The 16,486-nt window shown below is 54.0% G+C and overlaps 6 protein-coding genes across 6 annotated transcripts; 2 read left to right on the top strand and 4 right to left on the bottom strand.

Annotated features, from left to right (window-relative positions):
* Nucleotides 1-1,465: 1,465 nt before the first annotated feature.
* On the bottom strand, nucleotides 1,466-4,758 carry BGZ61DRAFT_494827 (major facilitator superfamily domain-containing protein; the record flags this gene model as incomplete). Its single annotated transcript, XM_046250803.1, has 8 exons — nucleotides 1,466-2,077; nucleotides 2,824-2,937; nucleotides 2,974-3,295; nucleotides 3,388-3,892; nucleotides 3,946-4,216; nucleotides 4,278-4,329; nucleotides 4,380-4,456; nucleotides 4,507-4,758. The coding sequence occupies 8 exons, from the start codon at nucleotides 4,756-4,758 to the stop codon at nucleotides 1,466-1,468; spliced, it is 2,205 nt and encodes a 734-aa protein (XP_046103304.1).
* A 262-nt stretch (nucleotides 4,759-5,020) lies between these two features.
* BGZ61DRAFT_48532 (uncharacterized protein) lies at nucleotides 5,021-7,464 on the bottom strand. Its single transcript, XM_046249695.1, has 4 exons — nucleotides 6,348-7,464; nucleotides 6,082-6,300; nucleotides 5,761-6,035; nucleotides 5,021-5,707 (listed from the first exon to the last, which is right to left on the bottom strand). The coding sequence occupies exons 1-4, from the start codon at nucleotides 7,100-7,102 to the stop codon at nucleotides 5,103-5,105; spliced, it is 1,854 nt and encodes a 617-aa protein (XP_046103303.1). The 5' UTR covers nucleotides 7,103-7,464; the 3' UTR covers nucleotides 5,021-5,102.
* Nucleotides 7,465-8,302: 838 nt separating this feature from the next.
* BGZ61DRAFT_354690 (uncharacterized protein) lies at nucleotides 8,303-9,136 on the top strand (the record flags this gene model as incomplete). The annotated part of the gene is made up of 2 exons (XM_046240641.1): nucleotides 8,303-8,652; nucleotides 8,707-9,136. The coding sequence occupies 2 exons, from the start codon at nucleotides 8,303-8,305 to the stop codon at nucleotides 9,134-9,136; spliced, it is 780 nt and encodes a 259-aa protein (XP_046103302.1).
* A 656-nt stretch (nucleotides 9,137-9,792) lies between these two features.
* On the top strand, nucleotides 9,793-11,471 carry BGZ61DRAFT_453932 (D-isomer specific 2-hydroxyacid dehydrogenase). Its single transcript, XM_046246133.1, has 4 exons — nucleotides 9,793-10,020; nucleotides 10,115-10,329; nucleotides 10,402-10,805; nucleotides 10,871-11,471. Exons 1-4 carry the CDS (start codon nucleotides 9,977-9,979, stop codon nucleotides 11,210-11,212), a joined length of 1,005 nt encoding a protein of 334 aa, XP_046103301.1. The 5' UTR covers nucleotides 9,793-9,976; the 3' UTR covers nucleotides 11,213-11,471.
* Nucleotides 11,472-11,880: 409 nt separating this feature from the next.
* Nucleotides 11,881-13,342, bottom strand: BGZ61DRAFT_479145 (Adenosylhomocysteinase; the record flags this gene model as incomplete). Its single annotated transcript, XM_046249078.1, has 3 exons — nucleotides 11,881-11,893; nucleotides 11,951-12,386; nucleotides 12,442-13,342. The coding sequence occupies 3 exons, from the start codon at nucleotides 13,340-13,342 to the stop codon at nucleotides 11,881-11,883; spliced, it is 1,350 nt and encodes a 449-aa protein (XP_046103300.1).
* A 1,866-nt stretch (nucleotides 13,343-15,208) lies between these two features.
* BGZ61DRAFT_533598 (uncharacterized protein) lies at nucleotides 15,209-16,440 on the bottom strand (the record flags this gene model as incomplete). The annotated part of the gene is made up of 3 exons (XM_046254033.1): nucleotides 15,209-15,770; nucleotides 15,835-16,301; nucleotides 16,387-16,440. 3 exons carry the CDS (start codon nucleotides 16,438-16,440, stop codon nucleotides 15,209-15,211), a joined length of 1,083 nt encoding a protein of 360 aa, XP_046103299.1.
* Nucleotides 16,441-16,486: the final 46 nt, after the last annotated feature.

Raw genomic sequence — 16,486 nt, 5'->3', positions numbered from 1 at the left:
TCGTGGAGAGGATTGTTTGGTGGAAGCTTCCATGCGCCGCGTGGCACGGGCTGAACGGAAGCAGCAGGAAATCGAAAACGGAGCGCGCAGAAGGATCGAGAGAATAGAAAGAGAGTAGAGGTTGACGACTGGGTATCGCGATTCGTGAGCTGCAGATGGCAAGCAGACGATGTCGTCGGTCGAGGAGGTGGAGATGGGAGATGGGAGATGAGAGAGGAGAGGGCGATGTTGTTGGCAAGGAGAAGGAGGCTACTTTTTGGGTTACCTGTTCTGTTCCGTTTGCGACTGGGCCCAACCAGGGCAGGTGCAGCAAGCAGGTACGTACCTTGCCACTGTGTGGTGCAGTACCGCCTTCCACGCCTTCCTTCTCCCAGGCAGCTCCGTTCCTTCCCACAGGTGTTGGTGGGACGTGCTACAGTGCCCAAACTCCACTGGCCGACACTGGGCTAAGTGGCGAGTGGCTGCTGGTTCCGAGCTTGGGACAGCCCCCAGCGAATGACAGCCCCCGGCACCACCAATTTTCCGCTCCGCCAGTGCTGAGGTGGCCTGTGCGCGGTCGTCAGCAGCTGGCAGCCAGGTGTCAGGGCCAGTGGCTTTAGGGGATGCGAAAAGGGGCAGCCTAGAGAGCCCCAGTGCCAAAAATACCTACCACTCGCTCCGCGTGTACCTTAATTAATTACGGCAGAGGTCCACTCTCGCTCACACTGGGCGTGAGAGCCATGAATGCGGCCGTTGATGAGTTGTGACAAAGGGCATTGAATCACTGTCGCAACAGCCAATATGGGAGTGATTCAGACATAACCGATATGCTAGACTCAGAACAGTTCGATCCCTCGTGTGTACTTAAAGATGCAAGAGAGCAAATCGTGGAAGTGAGGTGTCTCACATTACTATGGGGTCAAGCTCAGAAAGTCTGGCTGCAGGTCATTGTTTGCAGCCTGATTCTAGGCACAACTCGGTGGCACCCGTTATCCAACCAGGGCGTTGCTATAATCCAGGTTTGTTCGGCAATGCAACCGTAATTCGGGTCATTTTCTTGTTGAGACAAACATGGCAAAGCAAAGGGGGTCTTTTTCAAATATCCTACTCATTTCCGAGTACAGAATCCATGGTTGGCAGTTAGGCGACACTCCGTCAAAACATCCCTGCTTGTCTCACCTGCATCCTGCATCGTTGCTTCTTTGGCCCATTGTGCATATCTACTATGTTGACACCACCTCGAGATCTCACTTGCACATTCAAAGGACCCTATGAAAATATTCCTCGGATTCATCATCTTCATTGTGCGATCATGAAAATATATACACTCGTACCAAAACATCCCCTTCAATTCTCGTTGATCGTGGACTCTCACGCCCATGCCCATGCCCATGTCCAGGACTGGGTCTATTCGTGGCGTAGAGCTCGTGCTTAGAACTGATTTAACTACATAGTCGTTGCTGGCCTTTCAGTCCATCGTATTCTCTCACGTCAAGTGCTTCTGTTCGATATGGTGGGTAGTCGCGACTTCGTCTCCTTCAAACTCTTCACAGAACGGACAATTTACCGTCACCACACTAGACGCAACATCTCCGCCTCCAGGTGAAGCTCGTGGTGGCGAATCCAACTCTGGCATGAAATCCGCCAAACCCCTTGGTGGCGGACACTCAGGAAATTCCTCGTCGTACCTCACATCCGTATACCTGTTTGAAAACCTCGAAGATGATGCCGCAGGTCCAGCACTCCCTGCCGTTGCGGGAGCACTTCTCGCCGTAGGTGCGCTCCCCTCGCCCATCCGCTGCACCCGTCCCACCTGGCCATCCTGAAGTCGCACCTTGATTCCGCGCGGGTGGTTTCCCCTTGTGAGGAGGTCCTGCACGATGCCCTTCGTTTCCTCGCCTGTTGGCTGGTCTTCCTTTAGGATTATGAAGACGCACGCGCCGGGTACGACTTGCTGGACCGTTGGAACTGTGCCGGTAGCCTGCTGAGGAGTTGATGGGGCGCCTCTGCCTCCACGAGGCGGGCCACGTTGGTTCTGCCGCGGAGGTTTTTGTTGGCGATTTCGAGGCCGATTCATATTATCTCGAAGTGGATAATCCTAGGTATCCAAAGTGATATTGTTGAATTCTTCTTATGCGGTGATTGGTGAAGCTATTTTGAATCGTTCTTAAGTTGAATTGATTCGACCAGAAAACTCCACAGCACGTGCTTCACGAATCATCTCGAACGAATTTGCTTACCCTATAGCCCAGCGTCATCAAATTTTACTTTGACAATCGAATTTTCGACTAACATGTTTGGATTGAGTACCACTTTTCACGCTCACGGTAAAGAATATTTGCAGCTACTAGAAACATGACTTGTTCATTTGTAAATATCTCTTGCTACATAAGACGTTCCCTATCGCTGTATGTGGCATGAGTCTGGCAGGTTCGTGAGACTATCACTGCATATCTCAAAAGAGAATGAACATAACTAAAATAAGCATCACGACAAAGCTCATGAGCGAGTAAATGTGTTTCTTTATTTCCTTCTAAATTAATCATATTTTATTTCGTAGAAGATACTGATGGGTGGTGTAGCTGGCTCGACCAAAAGATCCTGAAGTGGGATGGATTAACAGGGAATGCCTCTCCCTCGAGACACTCGCTAGCTATGTGTGTATCTACCTATATTACATGTAGTTGAGATGTTTAGTTTCCCGCGGATTTTCTCCGTAAACCCCAACGCCATTGTCGTCTTTGAGGACATTCCTTATGACTGTTTCTCTATGAGACCCGCCCGAGAGCAAAACCCAACATACCATTACCTGAAACTTCAAGCATCGCCTTCTTTCACAGGTACCTTCTTCCGAATATCCTTCCACCCCATGCCCCAGGAGGTCAGGAACATGGCACACCCTGCGGCCACGGAAAGGTAGAATACAAAATCTACGCCCTTCGCATAGGCCGCCAGGGCCTCCGGTAGATCCTTTGACGATACAACCTTGTCCACCGCCGTAGCACCAGCCTCAATGATCATATTGGCATCAATGTGTGGAAGGCGAGCTGTAAGTTCACCCTTGAGTTTGTTGTTGAAAATGACGTTCGCGATGGAGACAAACACCGCCCCTCCGAAGGTCTGGGAAAAGACAAGAACCGCCGTGGCAATGGAGGTCAGTGCAGGGGGCGTGGAAGCTTGAATTGCGATTATGGGCATCTGCATTCCGATGCCTCGACCAAATCCTAGGAGAACCTGGAATCCTGCCCACTTGGCGGTTGATGTGTGTGGCGAAAGGGTCGTGAGAAGACCACTTGCAATCGCGAGGACCGCCGCGCTGATGACGGCGAACGGGAGATAGTATCCTACTTTTTGAGCTGTATTTGGTTAGAAATAAAAACAGCAGAAAGCTACATTGTGGGATAAAACCTACCAATAACACCAATGAAGACCGCAGCCACGATCTGGCTGAGAATGCTGGGAAGTAGGTTGACGCCGCTCTGGAAAGGCGTATCCCCCTTGACGGACTGGAAATAGATGGGGAGGTAGTATGAGGCCACGAAGACAGAGGTGAAGAGGAACATCATGGTTAAGCATGAAGTCCAGACTTCTCTCTTTCGAACAACAGGAAGAGGAATCATGGCGCCATCACCAACGCGGTATTCCCAGAGAATGAAGATGAAGAGAGTCGCACCGCCGCCACAGAATAGTCCAATGACTGTCGCTGAATCCCACGAGTAGTCGAGACCGCCCCACTGGAGGGCTAGGAGAAACATGATGGTGCAAGGGGCGAAGATGACGAAGCCTGTCAGATCGAGCTTTGTCCTCAAAGTCTTGATGATGGGCTCATCTGTATGAACGACACGATCGGGGACATCGACTAGCAGAATCAAGACGGTGCACAGGGCTCCGATGGGGAGGTTGATGTAAAAGCCTAGGTGGAAGTTAGCAAGCTGAATTATTTCGACGTTAGGTTGGGTCACAAACACCATCGCCAGGTTGTGTACTCCGTCAGAGCTCCGCCAACCAACGGCCCGATAACAAGTCCAAGCTGAGCACCAGCCATTAACACGCCCACCAGAGCAGGTCGCTTCTCCAGCGGCGTCGAGGCAGCGATTATAGTGAACGCTCCATTCTGGATACCGGAAGATCCCATTCCTGCAACAGTTCGGCCAATGATCAACATGATAGACGAGGTTGCAACTCCGCAAATAAGACATCCAACCTCAAATATAAAGAGGAAGCCCAAGAAAAGCCACTGAGTAAGGAATCTAGTTAGCTCAAGTTGCCTCAACAAGGGAAAGTTGGAGTAGTCTTGCCTTCGACTTGAAGTAGGTATATAACTTGCCAGAGAGAGGCTGAAGCGCAGCACTTCCGATTTGTTAGCGCGGCCGAAGGGATTTCCCGAGTTGCAGACTTACCTAGCGAGATTGTATGATGCACCATACCAGCCAATGTCATCCAACGAATGGAACTGTTCAGTGATGCGAGGGATGGCCTACATCGCAGGTCAGCAACCACTCCAAAAGCAATAAAAGCCAATCATACCGTGGTAATAATAGACATGTCCAAAAGCATCAGAAACGCTGCCATCGTAATGGAAATCATCAAGCTGATTAGCTTCCACCCAGACACATATTCCTCGGCACCATCTTTTGGCACGGTATCCACCGGGCTTGTTGCGTTGTCATTTTCGTCCTCGTCGTAGAGGGTCGGGGAAGACGAACCACGGTCCGCCTTTTCATCGGTAAAAATTGGCTGAGGCTCTGCTCGTTGTTTGTCTGTGCTTGGTGATGCCATGTTTAACATCAGCAGTAATGTATGTTGATGTAGCTTGCGGGTGGCTTGCGGCTGTTGTGGGTGGGAGGAGATGGTGGTAGCCCGAGGTCTTTTAAGAGATCTATGTCTACGCAGGTAGACATCAATACCGGAGATTGCTGAATGCCATAAGGCTGAACGCCGTGTATACGGGATCGGCATTCACTATGGTGGTGTTGTAAAGCGTCCGGTGTGGATCACTCGGAGCGGAGATGAATCCGAATCCCGCACCGGGGTCGACGCCACCAATCATGGCCTGATAGCCGGAGGGTTTATCTGTCAGCTTCATGTCCTGGAGGACCGGTGGTTATTGAAGCTTCCGACAGCTAGAATTCCCAGGGTCCAAAGACGTCCGTCATCCACGTCAAGTCGCTGAAATCCACGGCGCTGGGGTCCGGCAAGTTGAATGCGGCCGGAGTCGTATCTCCCACATCCATTGGCTGAGGATTGGCCATGCCTTGGCTATTTGGCGTTGGAATGCCCCCCAGATGCCGTGAAATCGCGGGCTCCCATGACGTCCGAATGTTTCGCATGATTTTGGCACCTTTGACGTAAATAGTTTCTTCGCCTTCGGCGGCTTTCAGATGGTAGACTCCATCTAACCTGACAAACATATCGATAGTTTGGTCAAGTAACAGCAGCAGATCAGCGGTGTTTCGCACTAGATCCTTGTCCCATGCCGGATCCTCTGAAGTGGTGAGCCTGTAAAGGGCTACCTGGACCTGCGACAACTGGACGTATACTGAGAATGGCGATCCTGGTACCTCATTGAGTGGCATGGATAGGAAGTTATCGTACCAGGCACGTACGGCCTTGAGGCAGGAGTACATGCTTTCGATGCGCTGACGAGCTGGAATGGATTGCATAAAAAGGCCAACGGAGAGGACTTGCACCTCGGCGCCGATCATGTGTGATTGCAACACCACTGTATCTGATTAGTGTGTGAAAGAGGGAGACGTAGGGAGATCTCGGGAGCAGACTGACTATTTGAGAGGAGATTTGGGGAAAGAGTGTCGTGGATCTCTTGCAAATTAGCAAGCATTCCCTTCTTGAAGATGTATGTTGGTGTTTGCGATGATTCGCCCATGACATCTCGCACTAGTAGTTTCTGGGCTTCTTCGGCTACTAGTTGGTACTTGACGAACGCCACAAAGACCTCGTCTGACGGGTGCTCTCGGTCTCTTTCCAGGACCTTTAGACAATCTTCCATGTGTGGGGTCCAGCGAAGGGTGTCCATTTTGCCAATGAAGGAGGTCATGCTATCAAGGTCAGCGATGAATGCAGAGGGAAGACCATGTAACATACACGGAGGTTAGGAACCAGAGGGCTAGCACAGCTCTTCGTTCCTCCATAGTTCGTAACCGAGGCGCAGGAGGACGCCCTCCCCAGACCTTAAAGCAGACGGTAAAGTATTGTTCCTCGATCGGCGCTCTGGTTAAGCTGAGGTCATAGATGACGGCAATGGCTAGCTGTGCATATGTAATAATGAAAGGCCGTGTGCCAGGTCCCGAAGTCATAGTCGCCCTACAGCTGTCAGCAAGTCTTCATGGGCGAGCAAAGAACCAACATACCAAGCCAGGTAGGCAATGAGACCAAGGAGTACGTCCATTGTTCTCTCATGGTTGACAACTATCCTGGTTGCGATTTGCTCGCGTACTCTCTCCTTCATAAGGAGCTGCTGTGGCGCAGACATGGATGTGATATTCATGATACATAGCCAGAGAAAAGGGCGTTCCTCGCGCAAAGATGCCGCCGTGGTGTCAGGAGGAATGATCATGAAGGGGAAGTTCTTTAACCAGTCCCGGAATTTGTCGAGGTAAATCTCTGCCTCGGCAGGAGTTGGCTCTGGTAATTGGTAGGTTTCATTGATGTCCGGCGAAGCCGAATTCATTGATACTGGCTCCGCTGAGTTGGTGTGGCAAAAGGCATGCGGCATGGCGGACGACATACTCTGGCTTGTGGACGAAGTCGCCGCAGCTGCTAAAGAGTCCAGACGGCTGGTAAGAGCCATCGAGGAGGAGGCGAACGAAGGCGTTGTCGATGACGAGGGAGTTTGTTGATTGGTAGACTGAGTTGCGCGTAGAATCGATACCAAGTCGTCGAGCTTCTCCTCCAGCTGAGCTGTCCTCGAAGCTGTGGCCTTCTTTGCCACGCGCTTTCGCGATGTCGTCATCGGCTGGCAACTCTTGCCCAGCCGATGACAACGCTCGCATTCGCCGGTTTCAGGTCTCAAAATGCATTTGCACTTGGCGCGCGAACAGTTGGTGCACGACCTGCCGTATCCCGCTGGAGTCCCTTCAGACGTGCTTAGATCGGGCGGCGCCATAGCTGCGGATTTGGATCTGCATTCACACCCGACAGATGGAATCGGAGATGCAACCGCAAGGAGAAAGCTTCACGAAGTCCGGTCGCCTGAAACAGACAGAGCAGTTGGTCACTAGCCCACTAGAATTATTCAGAAGAGCGGTGTTGAGAAGCCCAGGTCAGCGGGCTTGGACATCCAATGGTCAAAGGGTGCGATCTGGGTGAACGGGATTGGGGGGGTGTTATGGTCATGGTCTTGGCTGAATGCCGGTGCTGATCTGGTGGAGAGGAGCTGTAATGAGACGGTATTCGGACTCGGATTAATCCCGACTCCCGGTTATAGAGCGCGGGTGACGCGCCCACGTTCCATCGGAAGGGCGATCCGGGAGGGAGGATTTGATCGGGTCTAGGGCCCAATGTATCATTCACCACGATGATTTGCCAAGTTACGGGTGCTTACACTCGGGTTTTTAGGCAGGCATTTTCTTTGGACGCCGATCCGGGTCCTGGGCAACCGGCGAGTTCCAAATTGGTCGCTGTCGAACCATAGTTGCGACAACGACGGCCAGACTGAAGCGAAGTGCATAAGCTCTGACGTACGCTGAAGTGCATGCACAAAATAGGCTGAATAAATGTCTCACTGTCCATGGACCAGTGAGCATGGATTGACATTCTTGCGATGACGTTTCCATAGCTCCCAAGCTCACCAAACAATTGGACTCAGATGTTGCCAGGTGATGGCCTGGGAAAACCACGGAACAATGAAAGGGGGGGATCGCACGGGCGCTCATTCGTCTTGGATTTTCTCGTCAGTGACGGTTTAAAGATCCCATCAAAGCCTCAATAATATCTTGCCGTCTGACCATGGATCCCTTGGTGAGATTCCCAGGTGAGATCCTGGGTGAGATCTCTTGGTGAGATCTGCAACGCGAACTCCGGTGCGGATCTGATAAGATTCACCAGTGGCTTGGGGCTAAAAAGGGAATAGAACGGACGATGACTAAGGCGCATCTTCATCTGCTTCATCTGCCCTTGTTGGCCAGAACAGGAGGCACAACGAGCCTTGATTGGCCAGAAGCCACCGACAGAACGGGGCCAATCAAAGCCGGCGTTTCCCGCTCGTTCCAGTTCACGTCACCAAGGCGCTCCTCAATTCAAAGTCCTCCTCCACCATCACCAACCACGCCACCCAACAACCATCTTAATCCCAAGACAACGAGCCATGGCTGCCCCGAGCGTCATGGCGACGGAGCTCCTGCCGCGCTTCCTCCTTCCGCGCCTCAGCTGGGCCGCTCCCGTCCCCGCGTGCCGGTCGGCGCGACCCTTCGCCTCGGTCCAGCCGAGGGACCAGCGGCGGTCCTTTGCGGCCCTTCAGGCTGGTCCTGCAGCCCGGCGATGCTCTCACCATATCGAGAGTCCGATTCTCCGACGGGCGTTCCATGCGACGGCATTGAGGCAGCGCGATCACCACTTCGATACGCTCAAGTTCGTCAAGCGACTACAAAGCGAGGGGTTCACCGAGGTTCAGTCGGTAGCCATGATGAAGATCCTCAACGACGTCATCGAAGAGAGGTGAGACACTTCTGCGCATGCTGTGCTGCGGCCAATTTCTCTAACACATTTAAGCATCCAAAACCTCACCCGAACCATGGTCCTCCGCGAAGACGCCGCCAAGGCCACCTACACACAAAAGGTCGACTTTGCCAAGCTCCGTTCCGAGCTCCTCTCGGCCGACAGCACCGAATCTAACACGACGCGGACGGCACACGAGCGGCTGACCAATGATATTGCCAAGCTGAGCAGCCGGCTGCGCGACGAGATCAGCCGGACGCAGGCTAGTGTGCGGTTGGACTTGAACCTCGAGAAGGGCCGCATCCGCGAGGAGGCCGTTGGCCAGGAGCTCAAGATCAAGGAGACTGAAACCAAGATTGAGCAGGAGGTTGCGGCGTTGCGAGAGAAGCTCGAGCAGGTCAAGTTCCAGACGCTACAGTGGCTAATGGGTGTGTGCACGGGTTTTGCGGCGCTGCTGCTGGGTGCCTGGAGATTGCTCATGTGAGTATGCTGGAGAGCTTGATGATTCGGGAGCTTTGGAAGCTTCGGAGAGCTGCGAGGAATATAAAAACTGTGTGCTACAGCATAGTCCTTGGATACTTTGGGTTCTGGGGGGGGAGGGGGGGTTTCGTGTAGTGGACAATGTCAGCCAGTCACCTGCACCGCAATAGATTTTCTACAGTCATGAATATCCGAAAAGCAATTTTCTAGCCTGTGGCATTTTGGGCCTTGATAAGACAGAGGCGTGTGCAGATTCATTGATACACCGACCTTTTAGCTCAGCATAGCTCAGCATTTCACTGGGCATCAAATTCTGCCCTGGCGTCCATGTGAAGGAGGTGCGGGAACCCCCGCCGCGAATCATCTCCCCCTGATTACCACCGGCACTTATCCGATGTTATCGACAAGTGCAACAAAATGGAACTTGCTTTCTCTTACCACACCGTCCCCATCCCAACAGTCCGACAGCCAACAGCATCAATACAGCAGCCCCGGGCTCACAGAAATCCACTCGGCCACAACACCGCGGAGCAGCCCCCGAGAGCTCCACCCACCCCGCCCCCACATCTATCGCAACCCCACCATCACCGTCTGCGGCAGTTCAGGGCAACGACGACGGGCGGCCTGCGCTTCCACCTTGTCCCGAGTCTCGGCGGTTGGCTCGTGTTTTATCGAGCGTGTCCTCTTCTCTTGAATAGGATTGGTTTCGCTTTGTGCCGTATTTCGGGCGTTGTTGGCTCCTGATTGGAAAACTCCACCCTGGTCTATATAGACTTGTCCGACCCGTCCTGGTCCAACCCCGCGATCGATATCTGCAACTGCGATATCAATTATCAATTTCCAAATGGCTGCGAAGGCAAAGATCTTATTGCTGGGAGGGATTAAACAGTGAGTATCTGACCCGATTATGACACACAATTGCTCCCATATACCATCAATACCCCAAGCCAAATTATCTCCTTCAAGCTAACCACCAGCTCAGCGCCCACAACACTTGGGCCTCCCTCTCTTCCGTTGCCCAGATTATCACACCGCAGGCCACTAACCGCGAGGCATTCATCGCCGAGGCCAAGTCTGGGGCCTTTGACGGCGTCACGGCCGCCTACCGCACCTTTTCCTCCGTCAGCATCACAGGCCGCATCGACGCTGAGCTGCTGGGTGCCCTGCCCAAGTCCCTCAAGTTTATCTGCCACAATGGTGAGCCCCTCATTGACTGTCCCAAGCTTGAAATTGGGGAGAAGGCGCAATATTCTGATGTGCACTCGTAAGGCGCCGGCTACGACCAAATCGACGTGGCCGCCTGCACCGCGCAGTCAATCCGCGTCTCCAACACCCCCAACGCCGTTGATGACGCCACCGCCGATCTGACCATCTGGCTCCTCATCGGCGCTCTGCGCAACTTGCCCGCCTCCATGGCTTCGCTGCGTCGTGGTTCTTGGCGCGGCAACCCCACCCCGCGTCTCGGCCACGATCCTCAGGGCAAAGTACTCGGGATTCTCGGCATGGGCGGCATCGGACGCAATGTCGCCCGTAAGGCCCGCGCGTTTGGCATGTCGGTCAGGTACTATAACCGCTCGCAGCTAAGCCCCGAGTTAGAGGACGGTGCCGAGTTTGTGGACTTTGAGACGCTGCTCAAGGAGAGTGATGTGCTGAGCTTGAATCTCCCTCTGAACGTGAGTCGAAGAAGCCAAGAACTTGACTTGGTGTGAGACAGTCGCAACTAACACCCATCATACAGCCCAAAACCCGGCATACAATCTCCACTCCTCAATTCGCCCTCATGAAACCTGGCATTGTAATTGTCAACACAGCCCGTGGCGCCGTCATGGACGAAACAGCCTTGGTACAGGCGCTGGCAGCCGGTCAGGTTGCCAGTGTCGGCCTAGATGTTTACGAGAACGAGCCTGCAATTCACCCGGGGCTTGTTGACAACGAAAACGTACTCCTCGTCCCGCACATGGGCACCTGGACTGTAGAGACGGAGACCAAGATGGAAGAGCTGGCCATCGGCAATGTCCGTCTGGCTGCTGAGGAGGGTAAACTGAAGACCATTGTTCCGGAGCAGAAGGAATTGGTATGACGGACGGCGTGCACAGGTTTCTCGCAGAGTTGGCTGAATAACGATTAGAGGGGCGTAACGAGTGATGTTGAGGCTACTAGGAGGAGTTAATAGACACCGGTTTCTATCATCAGTTTGGAGAGTGGAGCTTCGGGCGAGATTCGCTTGGATTGGGTTTACAGCCACGTCACTCATCTCATCCATAAAAAAAAAGATCATGTTAGAGAGAAGTTCTTTATAATTGAACATCTACTCTATCCTTGGCCGCGGTTGACGGGCCTTTTTCGAGGGTTTAACCCCATTCTTTCTATGTAGGGGTTCTCCTTCTTTCGGATTATAATGCATCCAGTCATCCATTCCATCATCCATTTCATGCCTCGAAGGGGGAATCATGATTAGCAGAAAAGCCAACGCCATTTTGTTGAAAAAGCAAGATTTTTTGACCCCTTCCTGCACCTTGCGAAGAAATGCCCTCGACTCAGGCGAGGCAATTCAAAAAAGAGCAAAAAAACAAAGTAAACTTCATAAAAAACCGCAAGTGATCTGGTGACTCTCCCAGTCCAGATGCCATGCAAGCTCATGCTGTTGAAACCAGAATTTTGCCAGTTGCCGTGTCCAGATAAGTGGGAAAGTTCGTTACACGTAGGAGTCCGGTTGAAGGATCCTTAGGTATGATTACATGGGTGCGCTTAGTAGCGGTAGCTGTGGAGATTGTTAGCAAGTTGGTCGGATTATATCAGACGGAAGGGAAAGAAGTACATATCGGCCTTGAAGGGGCCCTCAACGGGGAGGCCGAGGTAGTCAGCCTGGACCTTGGTGAGGGTGCTGAGCTCAGCCTGGCAGTGGGCAAGGTGAAGACGGGCGACCTCCTCATCGAGGATCTTGGGGAGGACGGTGACGCCAACCTCGAGCTTGCCGGTCTTGGCGAACTCAACGTACTTCTTGCCCCAGGCAGCATCGCTGGCCTTGTAGAGCATGATCTGGGCCAGGACCTGGTTGGTGAAAGAGCAGGACATGACGAAAGAGGAGTGGCCAGTGGCACAGCCAAGGTTGACCAGACGACCCTCGGCGAGGAGAATGATGTGGCGGCCGTTGGGCATGAGGAAGCGGTCAACCTGGGGCTTGATGTTCTGGACGGAAGAAGCGTTGGCCTTGAGCCAGGCGACGTCGATCTCAATGTCGAAGTGACCGATGTCTGTAAGCCGTCGTCAGAATTGTGTATCAAAGTGGAAGGCAGGCGGAAAACTTACTGCACACGATAGCGTCGTTAGGCATGGACTCGAAGTGCTCGCCAGTGAGAATGTCACGGCAGCCAGTGGTGGTGACGAAGATTTGGCCAATCTTGGCAGCCTTCTCCATGGTGGTGACCTGGAAGCCGGCCATGGCAGCCTGGAGGGCGTTGATGGGGTCAACCTCGGTGACGAGGACGCGAGCACCCATGGTGTTCAGGGCCATGGCGCAGCCCTTGCCGACATCACCGAAACCGGCGACGACGGCAACCTTGCCAGCAACCATGACGTCGGTAGCACGCTTGATACCGTCGATGAGGGACTCACGGCAGCCGTAGAGGTTGTCGAACTTGGACTTGGTGACGGAGTCGTTGACGTTGATGGCGGGGACAAGGAGCTCGCCCTCCTTGAGCATGCGGTAGAGGTGGTGGACACCGGTGGTGGTCTCCTCAGAGACACCGAAGCAGTCCTTGAGCATCTCAGGGTACTTGGTGTGGACGAGGGTGGTCAGGTCACCACCGTCATCGAGGATGAGGTTGAGCTTGCCGTCATCCTTGAAGGCAACGAGCTGCTGCTCGAGGCACCAGTTGTACTCCTCCTCGGTCTCGCCCTTCCAGGCGAAGACGGGGACACCGGCGGCGGCAATGGCAGCGGCGGCGTGGTCCTGGGTGCTGAAGATGTTGCAGCTGGACCAGGTGACCTCGGCACCGAGAGCGACGAGGGTCTCGATGAGGACAGCGGTCTGGATGGTCATGTGAAGGCAGCCAGCAATGCGGGCACCGGCGAGGGGTTGGTCGGTCGCGTACTTGGCACGGGTGGCCATGAGACCGGGCATCTCATTCTCGGCAAGCTCGATCTCCTTGCGGCCAAAGGCGGCGAGGGAGAGGTCGGCGACCTTGAACTTGTGGGCGGGAGCAGACATGGTTGCGGTGAGGGATTGGGAGGATGAGATGGATAGAGAGGAAGAATGGAGGAAGAAAGAGAGGGAGGAATAAAAGGAAGAAGGAATTGGGAGGAGGAGAAGTTAAAAAAGCCGGACGCCGTCGAGGAGGAGGAGCGAGATAAGATGGGAGTGGGGCTTTTTTCGGCTGGCGAGAGGCAGAGGCGAGTGAGGAAGTTGCCTGAGGGAGGGGGGAGGGGCAGTTTAGGAGGGGTTGGTGGGTTCCCTGCCACTGTTTGGGTGGTTTTGGTGGGCAAGCTTGGTGGGCATTTGTGGGCGGTGAACCGTTCCAAGCGGCACAAAAGGGAGTGGAGGGGCAAATTTTCATTGCTCCCGTCCCGTCTGTTCTACCCACGCAGCCACGCAGCAACGGAGCGGGGCAATCAATGTTCTGTCTTGGGCCGCCATTATCTGTCCGCTTGTTCGCCCCGACCGCAGAGCTAATGGGCGAGAGGTACAGTACATAGGTAGTCCCAGGTAGGTACAGTACCTGCCGGCCACCCTGGCCATTGCCCTGGAAACAGCTCCCCAGTTCTTGTTTACGGGGTCCTCTGCTGCTGGTGCAGTCCCGCAGCCATTCACAGGCGGCTGGCGCCGGGGCGGTTACAGAGAGCGGGGTCCTGAGCTGGTCTCTCGAGAACGTGCAGTACAGGTACGGCAGCTGGAAGAGCGGGCAACAAAAAAAAAAGAGGAACCAGGCAAGCGTATTCGTAACAGCCCAGGCTACCTGTACCGTAGTATTTTTTTTTAGGAGCACGTTGAGTTTTCTGGTGGAATGACTGGGCACAGCCTCTGTCTCGGGGCTGTCTTAACTACGTCCTTTTCTTCTTTCTGATTCTCCAGCTCTCTCTCTCTCTCTCTCTCTCTCTCTCTGAGGGGCTCACGGCAAAACACGGGCTGATCCCTCAAGGTCAATCGGTCCTCCTGTCTGTCTTACCCTCGCTTTCGTTCTCTCTCGCTCTCCCGTCTTCCTACTCTCAGACCTCCCCGCCCCCGGAAGCCGAGCACCGTAGTCCGCTGCAGGGCCCCCGCTCCCAATTGGATCCCTGTATCCAATGGATCAATCCTCCTCGGCCGTTCAAAGAAGAGTCCGAGTTGCTGGTTGCAGAGTGGCGGGGTTTGGTCTCATTGCCCCTGGAAATACACGACATGCACACCGAGCCCATCCCATCGCCATCTGTCCTGAGCTGATGGGCTAACGGCAGATGCATGCCGGCCGAGAGCGCCTTTCACCTTAGTTCCTCGCGCACCGTATCGGCTCGATAAATTGGCCCTATTTTTATGGACTAAAGCTAAGCTATATAAGGCTTAGATTTCCTAAATCATTATAAAAAACCCGAAGGCAATAGGTGGGGGAAGGATTCAGGGCCAAAGGTACTGAGTCGATACTGTACCTCGTCCTTCCTACAGCACAGCTCACTTACCAATTCAATCTCGGACGTGGCATCATCAGTGTCTTTTTATTCATTCAAATACTTGTTTGTTTCAGCCTTCACGTAGTCTTCCCCAAGGAAATACTCCGTGGCTGAGTTTATATACCCAAGGTAGGTGGCAAGGCTTTCGCCCACGCATTCCTACCCAAGTGCTCAGTCTCAAGGGCTTGGGTGAGGTGAGCTCTCTCTCTCTCTCTCTTGGCCAGCCACATGGATGGTTGGACCACCACCGCCATTGTCACCACCTTGTCCAACATCTGCTTTCAAGTGCTCCTCTCTTTCTCAACGCTTTAAATCTAGACCAGCACTGGATTATATTCCACATTGTCCGGAACGCCGCCAATGCAAACCGTCACTGAGCATCTCATTTCCCAGAATTCCCTCGAGACACTGCATATTCCTCTCCCGTTCCCATTTATTTGGGCAACAGGTTCTCCCTTACGGCGAACATCTTGGCACTGACGTTGGCCGTGAATCCATCAACTTGTTTGCTGTACTGCTCCACCTGCTTCGCGTTCAGCATACCCTCCAGCCGGCTGGGCTCCTGGGGCAGCTTGAACAGTCGCTGCCACTCGTCCTCGGGCAGCGGGGTCTGCTTGGCCGCTGCTCGCTGCGCATTCTCAGCCTTGCGCTTGGTCTGCCATTGTGTAATCTTGGTCTGCTCTCGGCCCAGTTGTCGCTGGTAGAACTGGAAGTTGTTGAGATCAGTGTAGTGTGACTCGATGCTCTCGAGCAGGAGATCGCAGGTCTTCTCGAGGAAGGGGTCGATCGCCACGTCAAGGGCGTCAATGGAGGGGTACAGCGGGGGCTTAACGGATTCGCGGTTGAGGTCGGTCAACGAGGTGGGCTGCTGGATGTCCTCGCCGGAGGGGGCGGAGGGGATCTGGTGCAGGTAGGTGGTGAGGAGGTGAGAGTTGTGCACGTTGATGGGGTACTCGACAAGGATGTCCTTGAAGGTGAGCTTCGACTTTTGCAGGCTGCGTATCGTCCAAGTCAGTCTCCCCTGCTACAGAGAATCTGGGTATCCCAATATTTACTCACCTCTCGGTTGTGAACTTGCCCTCCTTGTAGGCAGCCATGAAGGCGGTGGAGAGACGGAAAGCCCGTAGTGTCAGGTTGCCCTGGGAGCTTTTGCTAGCGTCGTAGACGAGCGCAACGGTGTTCTCGTTCTCCTTCTGGTAGTGGACCTGGTTCTCGACGAAGTTGATGTTGAGGAAGTTGCCCATAGTGGCGCTGGTGTACCATCCGACGTTGTTGGCATCGACGTTGACCTCCTTCAGGTTTCGGATCATGTCGTTCTGGTAGGTGATGTTGGCCTTCTGTCGGGGGGCAGCCGAGGCGAGCAACGAGGCATCGTTCTGGTGGCTATCGGTGGTGGCGCTATCGACGGAGGGGAAGGGGAAGGTGTTGGTGACCTCCAGGAGGTTGTCCTGGTCCATGCCGACGATGGATCCGGTCGCAGAGGAGGGGAAGGCGGACGAGCAGTGCTTGGCAATCTTCATGATGACCTATACGCACGCGGTCAGTACTCCCACCTCTCATACCTCATGTCGTGAGGGGAGCCCCAGGGTGGGGCGGGGCAGTTGGACTCACCAGAGCCTCGACCTGAACGGCCTGGAAAGGCGCATCTTTGGGGACGTCACCCATTTTGACAGAGGTTCGGGAGGGATATTCACGGGGCCGCGAGAGACGG

The sequence above is a fragment of the Ilyonectria robusta genome, assembly GCF_021365365.1.
Source record: "Ilyonectria robusta strain PMI_751 chromosome Unknown BGZ61scaffold_12, whole genome shotgun sequence".
Classification (NCBI taxonomy): Eukaryota; Fungi; Ascomycota; class Sordariomycetes; order Hypocreales; family Nectriaceae; genus Ilyonectria; species Ilyonectria robusta.
This window is presented reverse-complemented; position numbering and strand designations above follow the sequence as displayed.

Bases quoted from the DNA above. Each gene is read 5' to 3' on its own strand.
- BGZ61DRAFT_453932 (XM_046246133.1), top strand. From the start codon at position 9,977: ATGGCTGCGAAGGCAAAGATCTTATTGCTGGGAGGGATTAAACA. The intron at 10,021-10,114 runs GTGAGTATCTGA...CCACCAGCTCAG, and splicing joins TTGCTGGGAGGGATTAAACA to CGCCCACAACACTTGGGCCT. The intron at 10,330-10,401 runs GTGAGCCCCTCA...TGCACTCGTAAG, and splicing joins CAAGTTTATCTGCCACAATG to GCGCCGGCTACGACCAAATC.
- BGZ61DRAFT_48532 (XM_046249695.1), bottom strand. From the start codon at position 7,102: ATGGCGCCGCCCGATCTAAGCACGTCTGAAGGGACTCCAGCGGGATAC. The intron at 6,036-6,081 runs GTATGTTACATG...TGACCTTGATAG, and splicing joins CTCTGGTTCCTAACCTCCGT to CATGACCTCCTTCATTGGCA. The intron at 5,708-5,760 runs GTCAGTCTGCTC...CACACTAATCAG, and splicing joins CCCAAATCTCCTCTCAAATA to ATACAGTGGTGTTGCAATCA.